This window comes from Aythya ferina (assembly GCF_964211825.1).
Source record: "Aythya ferina genome assembly, chromosome: 4".
Taxonomy (NCBI): domain Eukaryota; kingdom Metazoa; phylum Chordata; class Aves; order Anseriformes; family Anatidae; genus Aythya; species Aythya ferina.
In genome coordinates, this window is record NC_140300.1 from 40,383,200 (window position 1) to 40,409,622 (window position 26,423).

General features: G+C 45.9%; 1 protein-coding gene across 9 annotated transcripts in view; it reads right to left on the reverse strand.

Annotated features, from left to right (window-relative positions):
• Window positions 1-26,423, reverse strand: part of MAML3 (mastermind like transcriptional coactivator 3) — a 253,535-nt gene that overhangs the window by 58,011 nt on the left and 169,101 nt on the right. For 5 of the 9 annotated variants that reach the window (XM_084517411.1, XM_084517410.1, XM_084517413.1 and 2 more), the window contains 2 exons: window positions 24,825-24,961; window positions 7,601-9,091 (listed from right to left, as the gene is read on the reverse strand). In XM_084517411.1, the coding sequence (XP_084373537.1) occupies window positions 7,601-9,091; window positions 24,825-24,961 (1,628 nt within the window). The remainder of the gene's footprint in view (window positions 1-7,600; window positions 9,092-24,824; window positions 24,962-26,423) is intronic. The other 4 variants (XM_084517415.1, XM_084517408.1, XM_084517407.1 and 1 more) reach the window with 1 other exon arrangement.

Consider the following 26,423-nt stretch of genomic DNA (forward strand, 5'->3'; position numbering starts at 1 on the left):
ACGAGAGCAATATACTTAGACTGAAGAACAAACTCCAGACTATCTGGAAGAGGCTTTCCCATAGCAAAGGACTTCACTAACAGTTTGCTCCCTGCCAGACAGCAGAGTCCAGAGGCAGTTCTGCATTTAACAAAGCTGAGAGACACAAAATGACCCTCAGGTGTGGAAGCATGGGTCGGGGTGGAAATGCAGGCTGAAGGCAGTGCAGGTACCCCTTACAATCAGCACAGCGAGCTCTAAGCGCCCAGCATCACCGATGTAAGGCTCACTGCCACATGCCTAATGAAGACTAATCACTTCTTTATTTATAAATGGATCTTTAAAAATGGTAGAGGGAAAAAAAAAGACACTTTAAATGGATCTTCTGTGGAAAGATGGTATGTTTGGGTGCCTTCAGAGCCCAAACCCAACAGCCAAAGCAGGCAGAAGGCCATTGTGAAGCACAGCACAGCGTGTTTGCTGCTGCTCACGGCTGGCTTATTCGTAAGGTATCGCCCTCCCAAATCGCCTGCTGCACAGGAAATGGGCGGACAGCTGCAAACAGCCCCTGGCCTTCCAGCAAAGCCCTTTCTATTCCCAAATTAGTGCCGAGGCTTGTCTGCCTGCCACCACTGGCGAGGGAAAGCCAGCCACCCACCTCGGCAGCGGTTAGCATGAGAAGGGAAGGCGAGATCTTCCTCGTGCTCCTGGCATGGGGACGACGTGGAGGCCTCCCTAGAGCCGCGGCTGTGCTGTTAAATCTGGCCAGGAGCTGGTGATGATTTTATTACTCCTGTTAGCTGCAACGTCTAATAAAGCCAGTACACACAGAAACGCGTGCACGGCTTCCTTGTTGGTGGCAGATGAAGCCGTTTATAAACATGCTCTTTGTGCCGAGCAATTACTTCACCCGCGTCCTCGCCGCCGACAGCCGCTTGGAACCAATGTGATTCGTTCCTGCGAGGTGTCTTTTCTAAAAGGGCCGTGTGACACGTGCTAGAAATACAAACACGGCTGAGGAGAAGCTTCCAGGAAAGAGGTTTACACTGGCGGATCGTGGGGGAGGACAAAAAGAGCAGGGGAGGGGGACAAGGGATGGACAAGAGATGGACACCATCACCTTAGCTGTCCGGCTGGGCAGCATGAGAGCAGGGGACACTGAGCCAAGGGGAAGGAAAATCATAAGTACTATCTTATCTTGCAATGTTATTGTAAGATTTGACACATTTTTCCCTTAAGTTTCACTTCCTTGAATCAAGGTGGTATAGGAGAATCAAAGCTTTACTTTTAAAAGTCTATCTGTCTTTAAAAAGTCTATCTGTCCCGTATGGGTAAAGAACGGTAGGAAAACAAGGATCCTAACAGTTCGGAAATCTGGGAGACGATTGCTCCAACCACCCTCAATATGTATTACTAGAAAGAGCTCACAATTTTAAAGCAATTTTACAAATTCTGAATGGTTAGTACCAGCAGCGTTATAGGGCACAAACCGACTTTTTAGAGACATTTGGATTTATATATTCATGAAAGTAAACATAGGAACACAGACTCCTCTAAAATAAAGGTCTAGTAAATATTTCTGAGATGTTGAGAAGCTAGCTGGCAAACCTGGGAATTACGGAAGGAAAATAAAAATAAATGAACAAAAAGTACTCTGTAAGTGTAGCCTCCAGGAAAATGTAAAGTTAGGGACTGTCACAGTCTTAGAGAAATGACACAAGGACAAATATTGTTTAACTGAAAGTAGACACTTCTGTATTGTTTAACACTAAGCAGATAACATGACCTGCCCAGGATGGAAACCTTAGTCTTTAGACTCTGGATGAAAGACATGAAGAGTTAGAGAGGCTTGCGAACAGCAAGAAATGGATTGTGGTTGGTATTGCTGAAAGCATGTGGAATGGGTTACAAGACTGGAAAACTTAAATGGATGATGACGACTTGCACTCTAAGAAAAAAGTAGCAAAAAAGAAGCAGGAAGGGGTAACATTTTAAGTAAAAATAATACTGGCTATAGACGTTTCAAAATCACCATGCTTTGAGATTACAGTGGTAGCTAATGAAACTTCAGGAGTGCTGGTTGGCACATGTTGTATCACCAGACTTACAGGCCTAGCTGAACAACAGAGCAAACTGCTCTTTATGCTGCAATCCAGACTGTGTAGGGATAAGTAATATGCTATTCTGGTGACTCCAAAATAGAGGACATTAAATATGCTCCTTGTACAGTCAGAAAAAGACAATTTCTGCTTCTAGAAGTAAGCTTATTTATGGACAAGAATAACTCACGCTCTCAGTCTTCATGAAACTAGACCAGAAGCCAATCACACAGCAATGTATTTTAACAAATCTTGGAAAAATGTAGAAATTTCTAAGAATTGAAGACTTGCCGCCACAATCGTCATATTCAAAATGAGGAAAAGGTTGCTTATTCTGACACGTCTCCAGCAAAACAATGGAACAATTTCTTTCAGCTCTCTATCAGCAGTGACTCAGAGGATAAAACAGGAATACTGGTCAGCATGGTTTCACCACAGAGAGCCATGGCTTTCTTACGGTAAGATTATTTATCCAGTCGGGACATGGGAGCAGTGCGGTTATCCTGTGATTTTACAAGGCTTAGACTAGAGAAAAACTTGGTATTAGAGAAAAACAGTAGGTATATGGAATGAACAAACGGTGTATTAGGTTAAAAAGTACATACTCACAGGTTCTGAAAGATAGTTAATGAGGAAATATCAGCAAGCTAAAAGGTTTTTTCTCTGTTTGTTTGTTTTTAGGATTGTGCTGTGGAGATCTGATCTTAGCCAAATACTGTCCAATATTTGTTTCTTGTGATTTCTGCTAATATGACCTCCTTCCCAAGAAAATGGGCAGATGGTACTGGAAAGGGAAGTACTAGAAGGCCAGGCCAGTCTTTACAAAATGCCTGGTAAGATGGCAAGAATCCATCCAAGCTCATTCCCTTCTGTCCTTAAGAATCTACAGCAGACTGACTTCTAGGGAGCAAATTTTGGCATTTATAAAAGGCAGGCACTGCATTTGAACTCCAGTGCAAATCTTTTGAAGAAAATAATGTTTATAAGTCAAACACAGCAACGACAGGCATTCACTATGTCTCTGTAAGTTGTTCAGCAAGTGATCCTCAAAGTGTCAGTCATTATTTCCATTCCAGCTTGTTTCCCCCTAAAATCTAGTAAGACGGTTCCGTTTCTGCTACACTTTCATGCAGTGAATACAGATCTGTAGCCTTTCTTCTTTACTTTCAGGTAGGCTTTAAAAAAAAGCCAAATCCCAGAACATTAATCTCTTTTTCTCACTATCCCAAAGATAACCTTCAGGAAAGCATAAAATGTCTTTCACTATTCCAGCAAGAAACACACCTTTTCACTTGGAAAGGACGAAGACTATTACATTTCAGAAATGTTCTCTGGACACAGATCTCCCTTCATCCTTCACATGCAAAAACAGACTGAGCAGATGACGCTTCTTCAATTTATAAGACTAAAACAAAAGACAGAAAAGAGAATTTGAAGGTAGCTCTTCCAGTATGGTGTCATTTCTCCTCTTCATTCACATCCCTCCAATTTCAAACAACATAACTAGTGGTTTCAATAAGAACGATAATTGCAGCATCCTCACAGTCGCATGCAGGCAAAGAGCTGCAGTCTAGTTTTATTTTTCTTACACCCACAGAGAATTCTGTTTTGTTTCGACCTCTCATTACTCTCCCTCCCTCACTTGGCTCCAAACATCAAATTCTCGCTCAGCCATTCAACATCTATTCCATTTGGCTGCTTTCTTCTCTTACCATTATGCATACATATTGAACAGCTGGAACCAAGAACAGGCACAATTAATGATTCTGAATTTTTCCAAAGAAAATGTTTTCACTTTTCCCCAGTTTGAAATTACTTTTGGTTTAAAAAAGAAAAAACAAAAAGAAAAGGAAGAAAGGAAAAAAGAAAAAAAAAAAAAAGAAGACTACCATTAAACCTTACAAATACCTTCAAAAACTAAATGGAACAATTTAGGTTAAACAAAGGTCTAAATGTTTAGAGAGGAGGTTGTTTTAGGTTTGCTTTTATTTTTTAAATCACATACAAGTCTAAGAAAGCCCCTGTTGCACCTTGGTGTGAAACCAGTTCCTTTCACTATCACGCAGGAAGCACTGAACAGCAGAAGACCTCAAGTCCTCAAATACCTTAGAGGTTTCCAGCCCCAGGAAAAATCTGTGCTTGATGTTTTATCCTGTAGCCCCAGGCTAAGCAAGAATGCAGGAAGCACCCAGGATAAGGACGAGGCTAAGGGGCAACACTTGCTGCCTCCTCACAAACTAATACCCAGTTCTAGGGCAGATCAGGGTATGTGGGGCAGGGCTAGGAGTGGGGATTTCCAAGCACAAGCCTGACCAAGTGGAGAAAAGTCAGGCACGAGGGAACACCAGCAGCAGGATGGAGCCCTGCTGAGCTCAGTGCTCCTTTGAGGAGAACAGCTACAGGATAAAATCGCGGTGATCGTGTTGTGGGATAAACACTTTGGTGTGGAGGGGATACAAGCGCAGCGCCAGCACCTGTCCTGGGTCTGCTCAGTGAAGTGAAGGACTAGCACCTCTGACAGGAATAGTTTCAGTGCTGGCACTGCAGAAAGCCTTCAGAGATAATCCACATCTGCTGGACGCTGGTTTTGCCAGCGAGGCTGCTCAGTGAGCACCCTGCCTGTCCTGCCACTCGCACCGACACCAAGCTAAATGGCTTCCTCTCCAGATGCCACCTTTCCTTACGAGGGCTTCTGGCTCAGCAGCCCCAGGACACAAACCCCACCACCAGTCACTCACGGACACATTCACGGGACAGCCACAGGCTAGTGACCTCCACAGCATGTCCGCAAGGTCCCGGCTGAGCCGACAAAATGGCGTCCCTCTGAAGCACCCTACGTGATCGGAGCCATGGCTGACTAACATTACTGCTCATTAACAGCAGAACGGCCAAAATGGATATGGGTTTAATTAATGTACATTTATGTCGTGCATGTGTATACAAACACACAACGCCAGCCATGCTCGGATTTTGTGGAACACAGAAAATAAGACCAGGCGTTGTCTTTCACACATGCCTCATGTTCCTAAATCACCTTTCGAGCCCTGCACATGCCCCTGCAGCAGTCACCTGGCAGAAACACACAGTCAGTGCTAACCATACAACAGAATAGCTGGAACTTCTTTCCCCCTGGAATGCCATTTGTTAAATCCTCGTGATTATTTAACACACATACTCTTTTGCAATTCTATGTCAAAGACCAAAACTACAACGAAAGCAGAAATGATAAACTCACTGAGAGATACATTCCCCTTATGCTCAGAAATGTGTTTTAAACTGAAGGGTGCAATCTCCTTCTTTTCCGTACATGATCTGGCAACTCTGACCGTCCACGTCCTGCAGCAAGTAGTAGGATCAGATAATCTGCATCCTTCTGGATTCAACGCAAGAATATCAGCACATCTTTTTGCCACCTTTGCAAAACCAATCAGTTTCTACCAAGCACATCTCGCAATAATAACTCATTCCAATTTTCCAGAGAAATGTTTTTCGGGGAAGCAGGAAGGGAAGGAATAAAGAAATACTTTTTAGTTAGAAATCCATTTTTTCAACTTTCCTCACTAAACAAAATCCCTTCTGGGTAGACAAGTGGTTTCACAAGTAGTGAAGGGACCTTACTGTATCTACATGAAAGCAAGAGTCTCCTTCATCCCAACTGGGTCATGAAATGTGCACTGCACATATTATGTAACAAAATGGGGTTTTGTCTTTTATTTCTTCTTTACGAGAAAGAGAAATGACTTAATATCTGGTCTTGGCTTTGGAAGAAAGTCTAGTTTTATCCAAACATCTAGCTTTTTCCTACATTAAAAAAAGGAACTGAGTGAGATTAGATATATGAAATCTCGACTTCCTGTTCACGCTGGAGAACTGCAGCGAGATAGTAACATGAATTTCTCAACTTATGAAATGGAGGGGATGACATTAACTCTTTCACATAGGCAGTTCCTCCTCTCAACTGTTTGATGATCTTTGACTTCAACAGATTTAACAAAAACAAAGAAAAGAAACTATAAAGCATTAGACCGCCTGGCCAAACATTACATGCCTCTCAATTACAACCTGACAAATCTGTAGCTCAGATTACAGTGAGTTTTATGTCATTATCACAGCATTTCTCTAGATAAGTCATCACAAAAGGAAGAGGCTTCAGACTGGCGATTTCTAAAGCAGCAGGCAAGCCGAATTAAAATAGCAATATGAACCTTTGAGCTGTCACAACACATCCTGAACCATAAACAGGAGGGTTTTGCAATTCGTTTCAAATAATATGAGATGGCCTCTGACCTGGCAAAGCTCCTGCTCCTCCTATTGGTAGATTCCCAAACTATGGCCTGAAGAAATGACATTTTTTTCTGTACTTCCACATGCATTACAGTGTGAGTCACAGTTAAACCATGCTCAGAAGGAAGTACTCCTTGTAGGTGGCGTGGAAACAGCGGAATTTGTAAAATGATGTTACAGTAAAACTATCAACCAACAACTCTATTAGCGTACTATTATATCCGAATTCCTGACATGTTTTGGTGGCACATAACTTCTGCGAACGCATCACCTACTTTGTGAACTGATTATTAACTTTAATTCTTTCCTAAAAACCTTACAACAACATTCAGAAGATTTATTCTCTAGCTTCTCCATTACACCAGCGTGCAGATCTTTACAGAGCCTGCTCAAGCAAGAATACCCAGATGACCTAGGTGGTGATAGGGCTGCTTGGTGTTACTATAACCATTATTCAAACCAATTATTAACTCATTCCGAATTATTCCACAAGCCTAGCAGCTGCTACACCAGAGGTCAGCATGGAATACAAGCCAGACAGATGCCAAGTTAGCCTCTTGATGAACGCAAGTCAGAAGACTGTACAGATTCACAACATTATAATACTTGAGGTTGCTAAAGACTTCTTGAAAGTCCTGAAATAAACCATCTAATTTCAGGCATGGTTCAAGCACCACTAAAAGCATTCAGTTATGTTTACTTCTTCCAATGGAAACCAAAGACATTCAGCACCCAAAATGTCCTTCCTTTATTACCTGAACCAAAATGCCAAATACGCTGTTTAAAGCTGGTTAGATCCTCATCCCAAGAGGAAGGGGCCAACCACTCCATCTTTGTGTTATTATGGTAACTACACTGTGGAAGCTAAGCTATACAGTGGTTTGGGATCCAAAATCATCAAATCTTACGTAACAAGAAAGGAAACAAACTCCTCAAGGAGGTGAATAACTTCAGAACCAAAGCTTCCCAAAGTGGCCCTATGCAGTCATCAGTAGAAGCACAGGGAAACAGTGCTGGCTCAGAAAAACAGTCATTTAACATTTCTTACATATAACGCAACATCATTTCAGTCATTTCATAAAATGATCAAGCTCCAAAATCACATGAAAATCCAAGAAGCATCTGCAATAACATCCCATACTTTCCAACAGAAAGAAGACGAAGAGACCATACAAAGAGTTATTAAACCTTTGTATTTGACCGTTTTGGTTGTCTGCATATCACATGTTCACACTTACCTGACCGAGCGAAGGAAGTGTTGCATATGCCATGGGCTGGTTCATCATTCCTTTCTGCTTCATGATGAGCATGCGTTTCTGCTCCTCGCTCAGGTGTGCCATCTGAGCTTGCATCTGGGGCTGCTGGGACTGCTGCTGCTGTATGTATGGCATCATGGGGTTCTTGCTGGGATTTGCCATCGGCGGGGTCATCCTCTGGCTCAGCTCAGCATTGAAGTGGGTCAGAGGTTTGGTGTTGCCATAAGAAAGCATATTGGGCTGTTTGCTTAAGGAGTTTGTGCCCAGGTTATTTGGCTGCTGATTGATCATATTCATGTGATTCTGAGGGAGGTAGTTATTAATTGTGGTCTTCTGTGGATTGTTTGCCATAGGAGGCACTATTGGGTTTTGGTTGTTAAAGGCTTGGGGATACATCATTGGACTATTTGGTTTGTCTGCACTGAAAGGTCCTCCATAGGGACTAGATGGAGGGCCGACAGGTGACCAGCTTGAGGCTTGATTTGGATGCTGCTGCTGCTGCTTCTGCTGCATGAGCTTGGCCCTCTGCTGCTGCTGTGCAGCCATTTGCTTGAGCTGCTCAGCTGGAGACAAGTCTGCAGTTGGCATATTCACAGGCCCAGGCCCTGATCCTGCCACAGTTGGTCCTGCTGGGTTCATAAGATAGCCATTTCCAGACCGCGTCTGAGTTTGGCCTGGCGTGAGGGCCTGGTTGGGAGTTTGAGGTGATTGAACAACACAGTTTGCTGGTGAGCCCGCCTGGATTGGAGCTGGTGGAGCGCTGGATACGGAAGTTATACTAGAGGCTGTGGAAACATTTGAAAACGGAGGACCAGAAGACGAAGGCCTCACCTGGGGAGATCCCAATGGAACATGAGCAAATGGGGAATGAGATGGATCACTTTTAACACTCGCACTCTCTTGAGTCTCTGTGGCAGGCCTGGGGAATTCTGGCTCCTTCTTCTCTTCAAAGTCTTCATTGAACAAATCCTGTATGTCGTCTTCCGGAACAGTGTTTGCTAGTTCATCTATTAGCTCCTGCCACTCCTGATCATTCAGATTAATGTCCGAGAAAAGCTTATTCTGGTTTGAAAGAGATGTTTCTGAAGTGTCTATGCAGGTAGGGTCATCCAAAGGCTCTTGCTTTAGCTCCTTGTTCTGCAGGATGTTAAAACCATCATCTAGCTCATTGCAACCATTAACGGGGAGCTTTATCTCTGAAAGCCCGCCGTTTTTACCCAAGTCTTCTAGCCCACTACCGTGAGTTCCACTGTTCTGCAGGGGCAGGGACGCTTTCATGTCAAGCTGGTGAAGAGGAGAAACAGCAGGCAAAGGCAAATTATTAGGCAAGCTGTTGATTGCCTCGATGCCTGGTACATCCTTCCGTATCCGCTTGCTGGTTGGAGAAAAGCTGCCATCACAAACTCCATTCTGCTGCTCTCCATTGATGGGTGAACGTGCACCTTCCAACTTCCTTTTCACTGTCTCTTGAAGCTTAAAAGAAAAGAAGAGAAAAAAATATTAACCAGCTGCAGAGACAAAAAATACTGCTGATGAGCTTTGTGACAGATGCTTGTCACTCAGACGACTGGAGACGGCAAGTTTTAAAAACTAATTAGGAAGTTTCTTTGATTTCATTTTTATGCCTTGATCAATTTGAGAAGACAGATGAAAACAAAACACCAACAAACCAACACCCCCCCCAGACCCCAACTCACCCTGGCCTTGAACAGGAGAGCACAGGCCCACAAGTCACAGAACTGTAAAACACGTCTGTACTCTCCAAACTACCCAAATTTTAGAGAACAAATCAAGCATTCCAACTTTTTGGTGCCTAATACAGTCGTGAAACTTTTGCTTTCACAAAACACTCAGTAATGTTCTTCTGACACTTTGACTCCTTAAAGGAGTCTCAAATTAGATGTATAGAAGAAATAAAGCACTAGAATTTACTATATACTCTGATTTTTTTTTGTAATTTCTTTTTTTTTTTTTTTTTTTTTTTTTTGAAAAATACCTGCAATACAACTGATTGACTGCTTGTATTGAAACATGCGTTGCTGACACTAAAATTTTTGGAGAAAATTCATTAACATCGTTTCATTTGATTAGCTCTCTGTTCTTTGGCTGCAAACATATTGAGAATCAGTTTTAAATGAGGAAAAAAAATTATCTACTCTAAAAAATAGTAGGCAGTTTGCACGATGCTAACGTAATCAAATCACAAAAAAAGGCTAGCAAAGAAGAGAAGCTAGGAGCTAACATATAAGAAAAATAACTAATAGAAATGATAACAAAGCAAGACAAGTCCCGGAAAGCAACCAAATTAGCTGTATAAATATTATAAAAAATAATGTGTTAATACAAGCTTTTCTTTAGGTTAAAAGAAGAACACCAAAGCAACGTTACAGTCTGCTACCACACCAAAAGTTAAGTTCTCTGCTTATGTACCAGGCTAAAAAAAGCAGCCCTCTTTAGCGAAGGCAAAAAACAATAGTGGGGAGGAGAGGAAGCAAAGAGGTCATAGCTCTAGCAAACTCCTTCAGGACACACTTGCATCCTTGATACTAGAACAATAGAGGACAAAAAAAATGAAAGATTTTATCAAATTTTTAAAGTATTTTTACTGGTATGAAAATCCCAGACACTCAGCTCCCACCCCTGCCCTAACCTAGAGGTCCTCAACCTTCTTTCTTCCCACAACCCAGATCCCATTTATTTCTCCCATCCCAGAGAGCCGGCTCCCCCTCTTTCATCCCATGAGCAGAACAGGCAAGCAAATCCCTATCTCATCATCTCATCCTCATTCAGACGGGAGTCTCTGAGAAGGCTGCACCCTTCTCTTTCCTCTTGGTCCTGTGTGCACTGTTTGGGGTATGATGCAGAAGGACACGGCCTGTGCACACGTGGCTATGGTCCCAGCTGCGCACTTGCAGGATGCTAAGCCCTGTGCTGGTCCTCCGCAGAGATGTGGCCTTCCTAACAAAGCCACCTCAGTCAGAAACTGTGCGAGCACACCAGGCTGCACAGCACGCAGCCGCACAGGCAGAGCCATCTCTTTCCCTTCTCTCCATCCCATGGGAGCAGCAACCTCACAAGGCAATTACCACCCGTGGGCAGGCTGTGCCAGCTAACAGCGATGCAGAAGGTAAGGCAACACCCAAAGACTAGTGTGAAGGAGAAACATCAAATCCCACATGGGGGCTTATAATACAACTCTCACCTCCTCCATCCCCTCCCCTGAAGACCTGTGTTAAGCTGAACACCGCTGTGCAGCACTGCAGCTCCCTGCTGCTTTTTAACCAGCATCGCTGGCGTGCGGCAGAAAACTTCCACCAAGCCCCCGAGCTTGTTTTACTGAGCTGTGCCTGGCCCTGGCTCACACCCCGGGGACAAGGAGAGGACGGTGTGGGTGTGGAGCAGTACCACTTCATGGACAGGAGAGGAGAGCTGCTTCCAAATTCCCTTTCTTCAGAACAAGGGAAGAAAAGCTGCCTTCAGGTGCAGGTGTGCGGTAACGCTGCTGCTATAATGGCTTACAATGGCATATCTAAGTGGGGTCCCTCGTGGGCCTCTCACCCAATTAACAGTTCTCCACCGTCCTCACTCCAGTCCCAAGCAGTCTCACGAGGAAGGCGCTGTTCCTCTTTGCTTCCATGTCAGCAAAGCAGCCACTGAAGGGCTGCTAAGTTCAGTGGCACGCATGCGCTAAAACAGGGTTCAAAGAAACATCCAAAGCTTGGCCCCGAGGTCATACTGGCAAAATGCTGAACGCTCATACCAAAGGACCTGGGACAGACTTCAGGACACAAAGAACAGTTCACACAAGAAAGAAAAACCTTCACTTGTCTTAATAACACACCAGGGATTAGTAAGAGTGGCTATTTCCTGAGAAATATTACAAAATTAACTCCGTGCATTTCACATCAGTTTGAAGGTTTCCCTTACAAAATATGGGTGGGAGCGATACGTTTTCAGGTTTTATATCTTTTGTTAATTTATCCTGTATCCATCACCTTATTTGTACGTGAATGTTTACCAAGAGAATCAGAACTATCTAGTGGCAAATAACCAGCCCTAAAAATACCAGCTCCTAAAGATTTAGTCATGCTCTGAAACTTGGATGTCCCCCTGTACAAATATACAAGGACTTTAGCAAAAGTAAAAGCAGGCTTAGTATATAAATATTAGTAACTGTGTTTATTATGTATTACAACAAGAAGCAGCTTCAAGATGGAAACTATTTTCCATCAAATATCAGATGTACAGAAATCTTGCCGTGTTGCAAATGAAAACAAAATTAACCCTATTTTTCTAAGCTTCTTGCTCCGCGTTGTTCTCCTTCAGATCTTTTAGGATACTGGGGGCTAACAAACACTGGAAAAATCTGATCTCTTTCTTCACCAAACAAGTGGAGGTAGGCAGAAACATAATAAACAGGTTTATTTGAAGGGAACATGCTGTAAACAAACTTTGCGGCTGACTTTGCCAAACTTTTGGCAAGCATCTTGGCTCCAGCATTTTGGAGGGGTCGGGGGCCTTAGCAATAGATGCATCTCTTTTAGGTACCACACAAATATTCTCAACTTATTTCAATGCAGGTGTTCATTTTCATATCCTGATTTCACTCCTGACAACCATGTCAACTACTGGCTGGCTTGAATATCGTACGCTGAGCATACTCTGGCAAAGAGCTTACTGCATCAGGATTTCAGCGTCTGGGAAAAAAATCCCAGCACTTCCCCTTCCCTCTGCGAAAACGAAACCTGAAGTAAAATATTCTCCTGTAAAGCGTCTTCCACTTCCTTCTAAGAAGTAGTATATGGCTCGTGCAAGTAACTGACAGCGTGCATCGTGAAGATATTAGCAGCACCTTAGAGATCTGTGTCTAGGACAAGACTCTCAATGAATAAAATAAAATACAAATAAAATCCTTGCCAGGTTCATAGGCCTTTAGCCTTCTTTACACAAAATATTTGGCCGATGGAACCGCATTTCACAGCGGGTTTCTGTCCCAGAGCGGAAGGCAGGGTGAAGCAGGACTGGCTGTTATTTATATGCCTTTGGAGAAACTCCTGTTGCAGAGCAGGAAAAGGTCAAACTTTAGTGTGTTGACTTGTGAAATGACTCAGCTGGGGGGGGATGGAGGAGGACGGAGGCTGTGCATGCAAGCACACAGACACACGGGGACCCAAAAGGTCTCATCTGACCTGTCCTGAAGTTTTGGGCATGGTGGCTGGGCCATGCCACAACATTCCCAACACACAAACAGGGGAGCGGCGAGGCTGTCGGCAGAGCTTTCGTCTGCTGGGAGAAGCTGCTTCGCTTCATCCCACCAGCAGCAATTCATTTTTCAAAAGAAATTAGACCAAGGTGCTGTTGTTATAGCAACAGTCAGAGCCACTTACCCGGCCCCATCCCCCTGCTCACGCTGACTTCAGTGGGCAGCTATTTCAATTATGTATGGGGAGTGACCAGGACGGCGGCTGTTTAGTCCTTTTATTGCTCTTTCAAAAATTAAAAAAAAAAAAAGAAAGGGAAAAAAAGGCGCAGAGACTAAATCCTCTGTCTGCTTGTCGAGGCTGAGCACAGCCAGCAGTGCCTAGCACAGCTCCACATCCAGCTGATGGCCGGAGGGTCTGTGAGCCCGCAGAGCAGGAGGCTGGGGCTGCCCGTGCAGGTGCTCTCACCCAGCAGCTGGGCAGTGGTGCTGAGAGCTGAGACCCACCCCAGGCCCTCCCAGCAGGATTTCTGCTTCCCCTCCCATCAGTCTGCCCACCTCAGCACCTCTTCTCCCAGGTTTTCCTCAGCTTGCCCCATCTTTCTGCTCCCTTCCACCCCTCGAGCTCGCCAGGGGCTCTGCCAAGCACGCCGCCTCCATCCTGCACCCCAAAAGCTGCAGTGATTCACCCCTGAGCATCTTGGGCTGCTCTCAGACGGTACCGGCAGCTCGGCACGCGTCCCAGGGGTTGCTGGCAGGTGACACTAAGCAATTGGATTTGACCTGACAGCTCTCCTAAGCAGAGACATAACCACCCCACCTGAGATCAATAAGGAATAAGCAGCACTGCTGTTTGCACGCCTCAGACCCAGCTTCGGCACCCAGAAGCATTCCTCATCCCCTGCTCCCCCGCCCCTGCTGGGCCACTTCAGAGGGACATTAAGGAGTCATCAGTGCCAAAGGGCACCGCAGCCACCTCTCCTGACCAGCATCTGAGGTCCTTCAGCTCCACGGCGGCCTCTTAATAATCTTAATTAACCTTGCTGCAGGTGTCATGCTGGGGAGAGCACGACAGCCTTTCAGAAGCCTGAACGAGCCAGCAGTGAGGAACCCCGTCCATTTCCTCGCTTGGTAGCCGGGTCTGTGGGACAGGAGGAGCTCCAATTTCTAGTGGCCACCTGGATGGGAGGCTGGCAGCAGCAGGGCCCTTGCCGGAGCTGCCCGCCTGGCTGTCAGCAGGGTGGGGATGCTCACAGGGGCTGGAACAGGCAGAGAAAAGCAAGAAGCAGCAGGAGTTTCATCAGCGCTTCCAGAGAGGGAAGAGCAAGAGAAGGGAAGGAGACACGTTTCTGTGGAGGAGAGAGAGAGGCCTGCATCTGTGCCTCCCCCTGGGCTCAGTTCTGCCCGATCGCAGTGCAAAGAAGTTTTGTGCTTCCATTGCTCGAGCTGTGGGATAACAGAGGGCTTCCAGCCCCGTGCATATTAATTTCAGCAAAATAATCAAGACAAACATCTTCACCGGTGTTTACTGCACTCTTCTAAACCGCCCCATTGCGCTGCTGCGAGACAGGCATTTTTTGCTGTAGGAATTAGCAGAGTGGAGAGTGCCTCACTAACGAGGCACGCAGGGGTGGAGAAATGTATACACGAAGTAGTGGAGAAATATATACAAAACATCCAACTTCGCTGCTCAAATCATGTACGTCTACAACAGGCTGGGAAAAAAAACAGCTGTGCTCTTTCTGAAGACATATGTGCACGTATCTTATGTATCAATTCCAGTTTGCCTTTAAAATATTTTCCCTTTGTAATTTCCCTCTCTCCCACCACACAACTCCAACTTAAATACGAATGCAGAGACGCTCAATGACACGCTTTGAGGAGATTTGGAGTGCAGGGTCCCCCGGGAAGCTGTTGAGTAAAACACAGGCAATGGATGCAATTAATTTTCTCAATGCGGAATTATTGGCAAGTTTAACTGGACTTCAGAGCACAAATTATTTCATGGATGAAATGCTGTCATCATTGTCAGCAGCCTTCCAGCCTGAGCGCACGATCTGCATGGCTTGCTCCTCTTTAGGTCCGTCCAACCTAATCCTGCTTTAGCCCAACTGGGTAAACACTGGCGAAGCAGCAAGCTCGTCACGTACGGAGTGCCAGCACTCCTCTGTTTGTGCAAAAGTCTTAATGAAGGTGCTAAGAGCCTGAGTGCTAAACTACTTAGCTGGCAGGGCCTGCTCCCGTCTCTCACACCGCACGGCTGAGCTGCGCTCTCCCGGCATTGCCCTCGCAGACGGCAGGAGCTACGCTTTCAAAGCGTGTTACGAGGATTTAGCCAGGCAGCCTCTAATTGACTTGTCTGGGAGCTGTGCTGATAAATCTCCACCCTTTGAAAACATACCCAATCTGCTTTGTATCTGGACAGGAGAAAAACTAATGATAAAAAGCAGAGCCTGCGGATTATTAAAGCTGTACCTCCTGAAGATCTGCAAATGAGGGTACAAAAGAAACGCAGGAAGCTCGTGTTTTGAACTGAGCAGCAGCAAAGCAGCACAACCAGCGGCGTTGCACGTGCTTGGTTTTGCACTACGGCTGCTCAATCCCTACTCACTAGTTCTTTAACCTGCTATGCGGCACCACAAACTGTCTCCTGGGGGAAATCTTGCCCTGGATCATCCTGGGATGGGCACAAGTCCTGGCAAGCTAGAGCAGGGTGCTTGTGCCACCCTGCCTGCCAAGCGAAGGGGCATTCGGGACAGAAAAGCATTGCTGTGCTCTGTGAAGGAGCAGCAGCTCTCTGCCTCTGCCTCTGCTTCCATTTGTCATTAAAAGGCAGTGGTAGATACAAGCTCTGATTATGACTTCTGCATCAAGAGACTGAAATCTTGTCTAGGCGCTTGAGGAAAGAGCCCCTTCTATGTTTAGAGCAAGCAATTTACCTTCCAGTTGCATGCAAAGTACCGCCATGGTGCGATCTACATGCATAATATACTTATCAAGAATATTTGCAGAGAAATGCCGAGGAAGTAAACAGAAGAGATGCGGGATGGTGGAGGGAGGCATGCCACCACTCCTCCTATCACCCTGTTGGTTTCTGAGGACCGTGAGCTCCTATTCAACCTCCTTTATTGCAGAAGCCAGTCTAGCCTATGATGTGCAGAAGACTCTCAGCAAGCTACCAGAAGGCTGAACTCGCCCCGTGCAGTTGTCTCCCATTCATTTTGCTGCTATGTTAACTCCCAACAAGCACCACCTCACCTCCACATGGTTAATACTTATGCCGTAGTTGCATGAAGGAGCATCGGGGGTTCCTCAAAACAACATGGGATAAGTAATTTCAGGGATTCTTCCACACCACTAAGTTCAATTCATGGTTTTCTAAGCAAAATGTTCGATACCACCAGCAAAGGATGGGAATGAATGTCAAGTAGTCTACAGACTGTACCTGTTCAAGCCCACACGTTAGTCACCTTTTTGGATTCCACCACCGTAAAAAAAAATCTTCCAGTGGAAAATGCATTAGGATCACAACTAACAGATTTCCACAACCATCACATATAAAAGAAAAATCCTGTGAATCAACAACAAGCCAAGTTAGATACTATGCTGCAAACAAAGTGGCTAATTTATCCCAGAATTTCTCTCCACAAGCCTGTCTCCTCTTCCCCAGCCGTCCCCTGTGCCTGGCCTGTGCAGCTTGTCTGAGGAAATCAGTGACCTGACGACTTCTTTGTGAGGAGAAATACTTTTGAAGGACTGTAGGTTATCTAAGCACAACTTAAAGAAGTTAACAGGGCAGTAGGCCTTGCAAAGGAGATCCACCCGTGATGGGGGACCACAGAGAGAATTTCTGGCACGCTGATGAGGTAATACTACAATTCTTCCAAGCCCTAATTCTCATTATGCTCCTGAGCCATGTCCTTCAGGAAACAGAAAGAAAAAGAAGGACCATGGGACAGATGGGCCTGAAAGCAGAAGTGTGCTAAGGTACAGGCCATTAAACAACAACAACAAACTGGGCGTTGGAAAAATCCAAAATGGATTTCTTCTTTTTCCCTTCATGCCAACAGTTCCCTCATCAGTACACCCAACTCGATCCATCTCTAGGAAAGAGTAATGCTAGACCAGCCTGTTTGCCTTGCCTTTGCATATCTGTTTAGAAGACTGCACGCAGCAGCAGTTTTGTAAGACTCCTTTACAAAACCTATGGGGTCTTACATAGCCCACTCATGCAATGCTCTGAAGCCCTCAGCTCCTGTGAAGTTCACTGGGAGCTGAGGGTCCAGTTGGTAAGATTATTTCTTCTGCACCAAAATTTCTTCAGAGCTGGACACTAACTCTAATGAAACAAATCTTCTTTACGTTCCCTTTTCCTTTCAGTACAAGTTATAGCCAGCACTGTAAAAAAATTTGCAGGATCCTTGAAGACCTCTGAAGACTAAAGGAGTCAGAGGATTGCACAAAATGCCCCAGACACGTTCTGAATTATTCTGAGCACTGTTTGAGAGCTATTTGCCACCGGCTAAAGGCCAGAAAAAAAAAGTGAATAGCAGTTTTGCCCTAAATATGGCCAAGCAAACCACACAAACTTTACTTCTTTGTTGCCTCAATGCCTTCACCTCCAGCTGACCTTGAGTCTCACAAAGGCACGCAACAACAACTAATGGAAAAGTACTCGTCTGGTCTCCCAGATCCCGGCGATTATCAGTCACAGACTCCCAAGGCTGGACCTGCTGCGCGGGGTGAACTGCAAATGCACCATTTACGTCTGCTGAAGAAGTATAAAGAAGAAGAAAAGAGATTTTAAACAAATCAAGGCTCTGATTCAGCGAAGCATTTAAGCGCATGCTTCTCCTTGTGCACCCTAAGCAATCTAAAATATAAAGAACAATTTATACAACCAACAATGCCATCTGAGACCTTTGCTTGGGTCTCATCTTCCTTATTTCCTCTGTAACAGCCATCTTCACCCCAGTATAAATCCCATCCCCTTCCTAGGCTGAAAGTACGAGCACAGTGCTGTTGATTTGCATATATGCACTGGCTTTGTGCTTCCCAAAGGGCAGATGCTGAAAAGGACGCGCTCTTTCACAACGTGGTGTATCTCTCCTCTCCGTGCACGCACCTGGAGCACCTAGGGAAGAGAGCAGCTGCAGGAAATCTGCCCCAGTGACTCAGTGTTTGCTCCTGGCCGTTCATGCCCATACAGTGAGCAGTGTGGGCCACGTCTCCCAGTGCCCCCAGCAGCTTCCTCAGCAGCGTGAATGCACATTGGCTTGCCACGTGATAATGATGCCCAGCGTGGGCACAGATGTGGTGGCACGTGCCCAGTGTTGGGGAACGGGCTGTGAGGCATCCGGAAAAGGCAGCTGCCTGCAGCAAATGCCAGCAGCGCCTGTGAAATCATCTGGCCTAGAGCATGCTTCTCTGTTGATGTCTGAAGGACATCAAGAAGAAAGGTGCCTGTGCCCAATCTAAATAAACTACTCTGACAGGCGGGGAAGAGCCCACAGGCTGGATGTGACCTGCTGCTTGATGTTGAGCACCTCAGCGGGAGCCAGTCTTGTGAACAGGAGTCTCGCGTTTGCTGCTCTGCGCTCCTCCTAAAGCTGCTCTGTGAAGTTTTGCAGGTACTGCATCGCCAGGGTATCTCATCACTGAACGTTTCTGAAAAAATGTTAGCTATTATTGAGGGGAAACCACATTTCTACCTTCTTAAGCCATACAGGTACGTCTATACAGACAGGTGCTCAGTTCTACTCGCAGCTTGTCTAGAGCAACACAGCGTCCCTAAGCACAGCAACCTGCCTGCAGGGCAATTCCCCAAGCTGCTCGCTGCTCTGAAGCTGAACTCAGTTGGAGCAATGGCAGGAAAAGTTTGCAAAAATCCTGAGGGTGTACAATGCTTCATGACGCCTCCTCACAAACCTAAAAGCTGACAGAGAGAGAGGTGGGAAGTGCTCTGCTAAACAGGACAAATTCCCAGTTACTTGGCCCTGAACCCACATACCAACAGATTATTTATTTTTTTTATCTGTGTGTTTTGAAAACAGCCCTCCAAAGGAAGAAACTGCAGCTATGTGCATGGCCATTGTGCATAATACTTATTTTTTTAACCTTTTCCACCTGATGGCTGAGAAAAATAATCCCTGTATTCTCCACACGTGCACACATGTGCATGTGCTTGCTGCCATGACATTCTTGTGGTCTTGTGTCACAGCCATCCATGGGTACTAAGCACTTATTAGCAGTTAATCCAAACAAAAGTTAGATTTCAAGCCCTCTTCACCTCTGAAAGCTTGTGTCTCTAACAGTGTCAAATAAACAAAGACAAAGGAACATTTTCTATTGTTAGATGCTGTAGGTAAACAAGATCCAAGGCTGAGTCACAGAGAACACCACGGTTCTTTACTAAACCCCTCAGAGGTCTGAAGCACTAGGCATTATATTTTGTTGTTAGATAAACCACAGAAATGCACCATAAACCAGCTGTGCATTCACCTACTGGGCTTCCTCTCATCTTATTTTTCCTTCTGAAAAGACTTTGCATTCCCAACTTTTTCTTCTGGCCTAGCAGTGACGAGCCACCTCGGACCAGGGCACTTCCAATTCCTTAGCCTGCTGATAAAGTGCTCTTGGGCTACTACCAGGATTAAGTGGAGTTGGGTCTCAGGGAAGAACTGAGCTGGGCTAAATCTGAAATAGAAAAAAATCATTTGTATGCCTAAAGAAATGCAAAGCATCACTTAGCACTTAAATGGTGTCTGCCATTCAGATGTAAACCCAGATTAAACCTCTGCATTTGACTTCAGAGAGCAGGGAGCTTGCCTGAAGTTGTATATGAACTCAGCAGCATGCCTAAAACTCAATTAAAATCTCCCAAATTCTGTGCCCAGCCAATGGGAATATAAAATATCTTGCATTTCCTCAAAGCACAAACAGACAAACATACTACAACCATGACAGCAAGAGCCCCCAAACTCCTGTAGGCACCATAAGAAAGCTGCAGGCAAGAACGAGTTGATTCCTTGGAGTCTTAAGGCCACGATTCATATCCTCTATACCCAGCTGGGGTAGGAGTGACATAAGCCATGCTCTAGAAGTGTCTTTCTTTTCACCGACCTTAAAGGCAGCCCCGGTAGCTAGCTCAAAGGGAGGCATCCACAGTCAGATGCCTGCATCTGGATCCTCCCCAAGCCACCAAGATGACGTGCCCAGTCACAATTAGGGCACTAATTACATGTTGCTGCTGTTGACATCTGTGTTTAATTAAGATTTCTGTCTGTGTGGTGTCAAGTCCTTCCTCCAGTTTCATTTCCAGAGGCTTAAGTTTTGTCCCACTAAACTGTAAGAAAAAAAAAAAAAAAGAGATCTTCATAGTTTGGCCTGTAATTATGGTATTACATGCGCTCTTGGAAAGACACTTATTTTCTTGCAATGCCAAGGGAGAAAAAAAGTTGTGCAGGTCCAAGTTCTTGTTTCGTTATCTACATGCTTAATCACTTCTGGACTATTTAAAAGAGGCAGAGATAAAGGGAGAGGTAGCAGGAGGGACCGGGAGTTTAAATTACAGATAAATAGCAGCCTTATAACCATGATGGTCTAAGCACAGTCTGGAGAGAGAGAAAAACTATGCTTAATTAGACACACAGATAGCAGAGAAATATATACAAGCTTTGGGATAAGCAAGCACTTCTTCCTTATTTAATAACAGCGGCAGTAACCTTAGTAACAACTTCAACAATGAGCAGGCACGCTCGAGAAAAGATGGAAAATCGACTAGGTATCAGGCATGCAGAATGGTGCACAAATCTGCTGGGTGATAAAGCCGCCCCTAGTATGAGAGTTTGTTTATAAAGGAAATTACATGGGCAGCAGGTTGAGGTTTTTCCTAGGGCTATTTACAATGCTCTTTTATTTTTCCTCCTTTCTTCCAAGCTTTTCAAAACTGTCAAATGAAAACAAAAGCCTGGCAATTAGCATATTTCAGAATTACATTAAGGGCCCAGCTTCCCAACGCACAGCTGCCCCAGAGTGACTTTTTTCAAGGCCAGGTGGAAGACACCAAGCCGAGAACCGACCCTGAATGTCCTGGGTCCTGGTGGCTGCAGCAAGGATTTGCAGGAGACCGTGGTCTCGGTACGTCTGGGGACAGAAGTCACTTTTTGTTTGTTCTTTTTTTTTGCCAAACCCAAAGCTGCCTGGTACTGCCAGATCCCGAGCTCCGAACCGCAATAACCATACACGAAGCACTCACCACTGCAGGCGGAGTGGATTTCCCTGACTCATCAGGAAAGTGGTGGCAGCCTTCTCCTCTCCCTGCTAGCGAGAAAGCGCTGCCATGCCTGAACCTACTGTGAGAAACAGTTGTGTTTTTGCAGGAGAGAATCACTTTTCCGTATCCCAAGGTATTTGTGTAGTCACAATAAGGAGAAATGCTCAGTAGATAAGTGGACAGCAGAAGGCCTCGCTGTTCCAAAATAAGGTAGGAGCTGGAGAAAAACAGGATGAGCAGTGTGGGAGCAGTAAAACAAAGATCACAAGTTCTCAAAACATAAGAAGGGAGAAATTAAAGGGTTGAAAAGACAGAAAAATTGTACGTATAGGGTGTAGAGGAGCGTTGAGTAGCTTGTGAACCTGTAGTGCTCAGGCCATGAGGAAACAGGGGAGGTGATCAGGCGTCGGGTAATGGGGAATAAAAGGTTAGGATTTGGTTACTAAATTGCATTCCTGATTGACAGGGTGCCCAGCATTGCAATCGCGAATAGAACAGCTTCAGAGAAGATCCTGTCTGAAGAAAATTATTGGAGATCTTTCTCACACCTCCAGCAGATATTCTTCCCCTTCCAGTGTTCCCCGCAGCAGCACAAACTACCCGAGGCTGCTCTCTCAGTAGAGGACCTGGGAACCTTACCAGGCAGCAAGATAACACACAGAGACTGGGTGAGAGGCTCCCTGAGGAGCCGCAGGGGACGGGACAGGTCCCGCAGCAGCGCACGGTGCCCTCCTTGGGAACGCCGCCTCCCGAGGCAGCCACTGCCCAGCAGAAGTTCAAACCACAGAGCTGCAGACTCAGCCCCAGCAGGGTGCAGACTGGCCTGGCGGTCCCGGCACAGCAGGGCTGCCAGACACAGCCCGTGCCCTCCGGCTTCCCCAGCTCCCACACAGCGCCGCTCCGGACAGGCGGGAGCCCCTGGGGATAACGCTGCTCTGGAGCTGCTGCCCCATGAGGAGCTAAGAGCTACGCCGGCTGCCTGCCTCCTCCGCCTTCCTGCAGCTCTGCCGGACCCCTGAAGCTCTGGTCTGGGTGGTGGCGGCCATCAGAGGAGGCTACAAAAAGCCAGCAGCGGTGGCAGCAGCTCCAGGTGGCGATGGGAGGCTTTGGAGATGGGTTTGAAAGGTGCACCAGGCAGGTGGGGGAGCGCTTGCTCCCATCAACCCTCCTCTCCTGTCAAAATTTCCCATATTTTCACAGCTTGTGCCTCACTCATAGCTACATGACTGCAGAAAGCAAAGCATTAGCCTCCTTCCGACAGCTCCGAGGCCACCTCTTGCTCCCAGCCTCAGCGTGTGCTCTGCGCTCAGCCTCTCCCCAGCTATCCAGCGCTTTCTTCCCTGCTCTGCTGGTGCTCACAGGTCCTGGAAAAGCCATGAGAAAAACTGACCTCATTAGCAGCTCCCTCAAAAAGTCAATTGGAGCTGGGCAACCATCTCCTGCAGCAGTTCTCAGCCTCGCACACAAAACATGAAAGGCAAAACGATGCCACAAGCTGCTCCAGGAATCCCAGCGCCTGCCAGCCCAGGGAAATTGCACAACCTGCCCCTATCTGCAGCATAAGCAACAGGTTCCTGCTGCAGCTCAGTTGCTTGGCTTCCCTCACTTTCACCCCACCCTGTAAGAATAAAAAGAAACCTTCAACTGCTGACGGCTGGGATCACCCAGTGGGTCTTACAACGGTGCTGGGGGAAGAGGGGCAGGCGTGCTGGGGAAGGCTGACACCATGCCTGCTCTGCTCCTTACACACTGCCTCCTGATCCCGGTTGTAGGGAGGATACCAGGCTAAATGCTCTGCTACAATTGTTCTATCTACAGTGCCTGCAGAAGAAAACCCACTTAGCAGCTTTTCGCTACACAACAAACAGAAACCCCTTTCTGCCAGCTCTTGAGTGTTCTCATCCTGAAGCGTTTTGGTGGCAATACACGATTTTGTAAAGCTGCAGCTCTGTAACACCGAGTGGTACAAACCCACTTCCAGTGACCCCTGCATAAAGATGAGGCAGTACAGGAATAACAACCTCGGGTGCTCAGCTTGCTTACCTGCTTTTTGGACAGGGGCTGAATGTCCGACCCTGGTCATCCTATCGAGGGACAAACAAATGAACACCCTTCCTCCTCATCCCCTGGTCACCTCTCGCTTCCTCCCCAAAGTCCAACATTACCATGACCTACTTATCCGATATGGGGTTCCCAGGGAGCATCGCCGGGTGCTCAGTGCTGGAAAGGGAGAGCTGTGATAGCTGTCACACCAACTGAGAGCAGGCATACGTGGGCAATTTTAGCTGCCAGCTTTGCCAGGGGACACCTCGACATTCTTCACAAGGAGAACTCACAACGTAGCCCTCTTACTAGTGTCCATGGCAAACGTTATAAATAAAATCTATTATTTCACACCTGCAGTGGGTATCATGGGCAGAAAGGGAACGGGAGCAGCCAACGAGGAAGCCTTAAAGCCGAAATCTTCATCCTGTTGCCCCTCATAGGAACGATGTCGTGCCCAGACAACAGACCTGCCACACCGCAGACAGCCACAGCACAAAGAGGAAAGGAAACATCAATTGTCATGCTACCCCAAATGTGTTTTCTCTGCTTTATATGCACAAAGGAGCCCTCTCAGAAAATGTAATCTAACTGAATTTATTTAAACAATCAGCTCATTAAATTCCTGAAAATATGGAAGAATAAATACATGGAGATCCTAGATATGCAAAGAGACTACTCATTCTTTTTCCTAGCTTTCCTCACTCTTCACATAAGCTGCTGTGACTTGAATAAACTCTCGGTAAATTTTGCATACAAAAACATCACAATATTAATTTTTTAATAGAGAAAAATAACCGACCTCCCTGGCAGAACTTGAACTCCATTCCTCAGACTGATTAGTTTGGCCACTGGAGGGCTCCAATATTGTTCCATAAAAGTACAAGAAAGTTTACCAAGAAGGATAAACACATAACAAATAGCCTGGGCAATGAAGTTCAAACATAATATGCAGTCTGAACCAAGATCTATGGGCTTGCAAGCGTTTTGTAAGAGTCGGAGCTAATTTAACCGTTGCTGTGCTCTCGTAGCACAAAAGGAATTGAACGAGAATGATTTTCTTACAGTTTGGCTATAAATGTCTCCTCAAATAGAGCACCTATTAAAATGATTTTTGTATGCAATAGTAGAATGATTATCTGTCTGCAGAGGAGCAAAAAACATAGATTTCATTGGTATGTGTCAGTAAAACAGCCTCCTGCCTGAAAGCCCGGTGCTGCAGAGCACAACAGCACTTCATTTTCCGTCCCTCTCCTGCCTGGAGTCTTCTCAATGAGAGTTTCCCGAGATAAATCAGGCAATTAGTAACTGTGAGCACAGGGAGGAGAGCCTGCTATAAAAAGTCCCCGAACGCTTTTTCTTCCTTGGGCGAGCCGTTGTTGGGAGTTGTCTTTCATTTCCTAGGAGGATTTATAGGTTCGGGTCTAGAGAATCAAGGAATAACCGCCCTGAAAACGAATGGTTATTTGCCTGGTAACATGGCAGCCAAGATCTTATCAGAAAAACGTATGTGGTCTGCAGAAGCCAGTATGGGCACTGATGTCAGCTGATAAGCTAATGACTGCAGCTTATCAGCTGATAAGCTAATGACTGCAATGCTCCAGTTAAGGATAAAACAAAAGCTATTTCAGTTTAAGAGCATGAGAAAAAAAAAAGTATTTCCAACATCTTTCTCTCTACGAACTTACAGAGGGAAGCAAAATGTCACAGCACCCCCAGCACTCCCAATCCGTCTGGTTGGGGTAGGGGGAATTAATCCTGGGCTTAGCGCCTGAATGCTGGAAGTTTCCCGCTGAGCCAAATTTTACAGCTGAGTTAAGCACTCCTGAAAAGAAAGGAGGTTTATTAGAAATACTGCGTGATGCTGGTGGGGACTACGATAAGCCCAGCGGAGCACGGTTCTTGCTTGGTGGAGCGTACTGCGTTGGGCTGATGCACAAAACATCGTGGTCTGCTGGCACCTTGCCTCGCGCACGCTATTTTTTCCGCTTCTTCAATGTAAAGGGAAAAAGAAAATAAAATAAAACAGCTTGCTTAAAATATCCCTGCCGCTCTCCTGTAGCCCCTTCCTCCAGCACATCACATGTTAATGCCAATCTGCTGGGAGACTGCGATTCGAACATAATGAGATATTAATGAGCTTTGCACATGTCCCCAGTCGCAACAGTTCCTCCCCCCCCCCTCGCTGGCTTCTCACAGCCCTACAGAGATGCTCTGCTTGTTTTCCTGACGCTGCACTCGTGTCTCCCCCATCCTGCAAGCCCTGCTGCACCACTCACCTCAAGCTGCCAGCACTAAAGAGCACCAAATGGGCTGGCACTGTCTTGTTTCCTGGCCTAATGGATGCTTGTTTAAACACTGGAGCTGTTTGCATTGCTGCGGCTCACTGCATGTTAAACACAGTCCTCTGAAACCCTACGCCAATCCAATAAAGGTATCAGCAGTTCAGCGTGGGGAGGCAATTACTATGAAGTCCCAAGTGTGCCTTCTAAGCTCAAGGAAGGAAAATTTGATCGAACAACTAAAAGCAGAATCTGATTCGGTTCGGCATCACGTGGAGGACACAAGGTTTAACTGCAGCCAGGCCTGTGGAGGGCAGGAGGAAATCAATGGGCGAGCCGGGGAGAGCGACTGCACATTGTTAGGAGGGCTTTAAGCTGGCCTCTTAGCAGCGCCTCCAGAGCCTCCTCCCTCCCCCTTCTCCTATATGCCAAGGTGCGCTGTCTTTCTTTCAGCTTTTTTAATGATATGCTGCCAATTTCTTTTCACCCTTCATCAGTTCTTGAAACAATTCTTCTTCTGGGAAAGGTCCTCTCCCTGTGCAAAGTCATTGTCATATCAAAGGGGAAGTGTTACACGGGAACAGCCACGATAGAAGGTTGACGGCAACCAAAAAAAGATCTGTGCTTCATCGAGAGATGAAAAAAACCCCAGACCTCAGACTAATGATAGTCAATATTTCAATGGATCAGCTCTTTACCTAGGCGAGGGCAGAAAATCAAGGGAGGAAGCAGCTGTATTTCAATTCATTTAATCCATAGAAACAAAGCCTCTTTAAAATGTTCTACTTCCTTTGCTTTTAAGTGCTAGATAAGGAGATGGGGGCGGGAGGGAATGTTTCCATTTTATTCTTTTTATTTTTTATTATTTTTTAATTTTAAGCAGACCCTATAAGATGGCCTCGCTCCAAGGGCAGCTTTGCGAGTGCTGAGAAAAGTTTTCTAAGCACTTGCCCCGGCCACAGCCACCGTCGGGACCCTAGGGAAAGGGGGTTTGCCTTGCTGGGT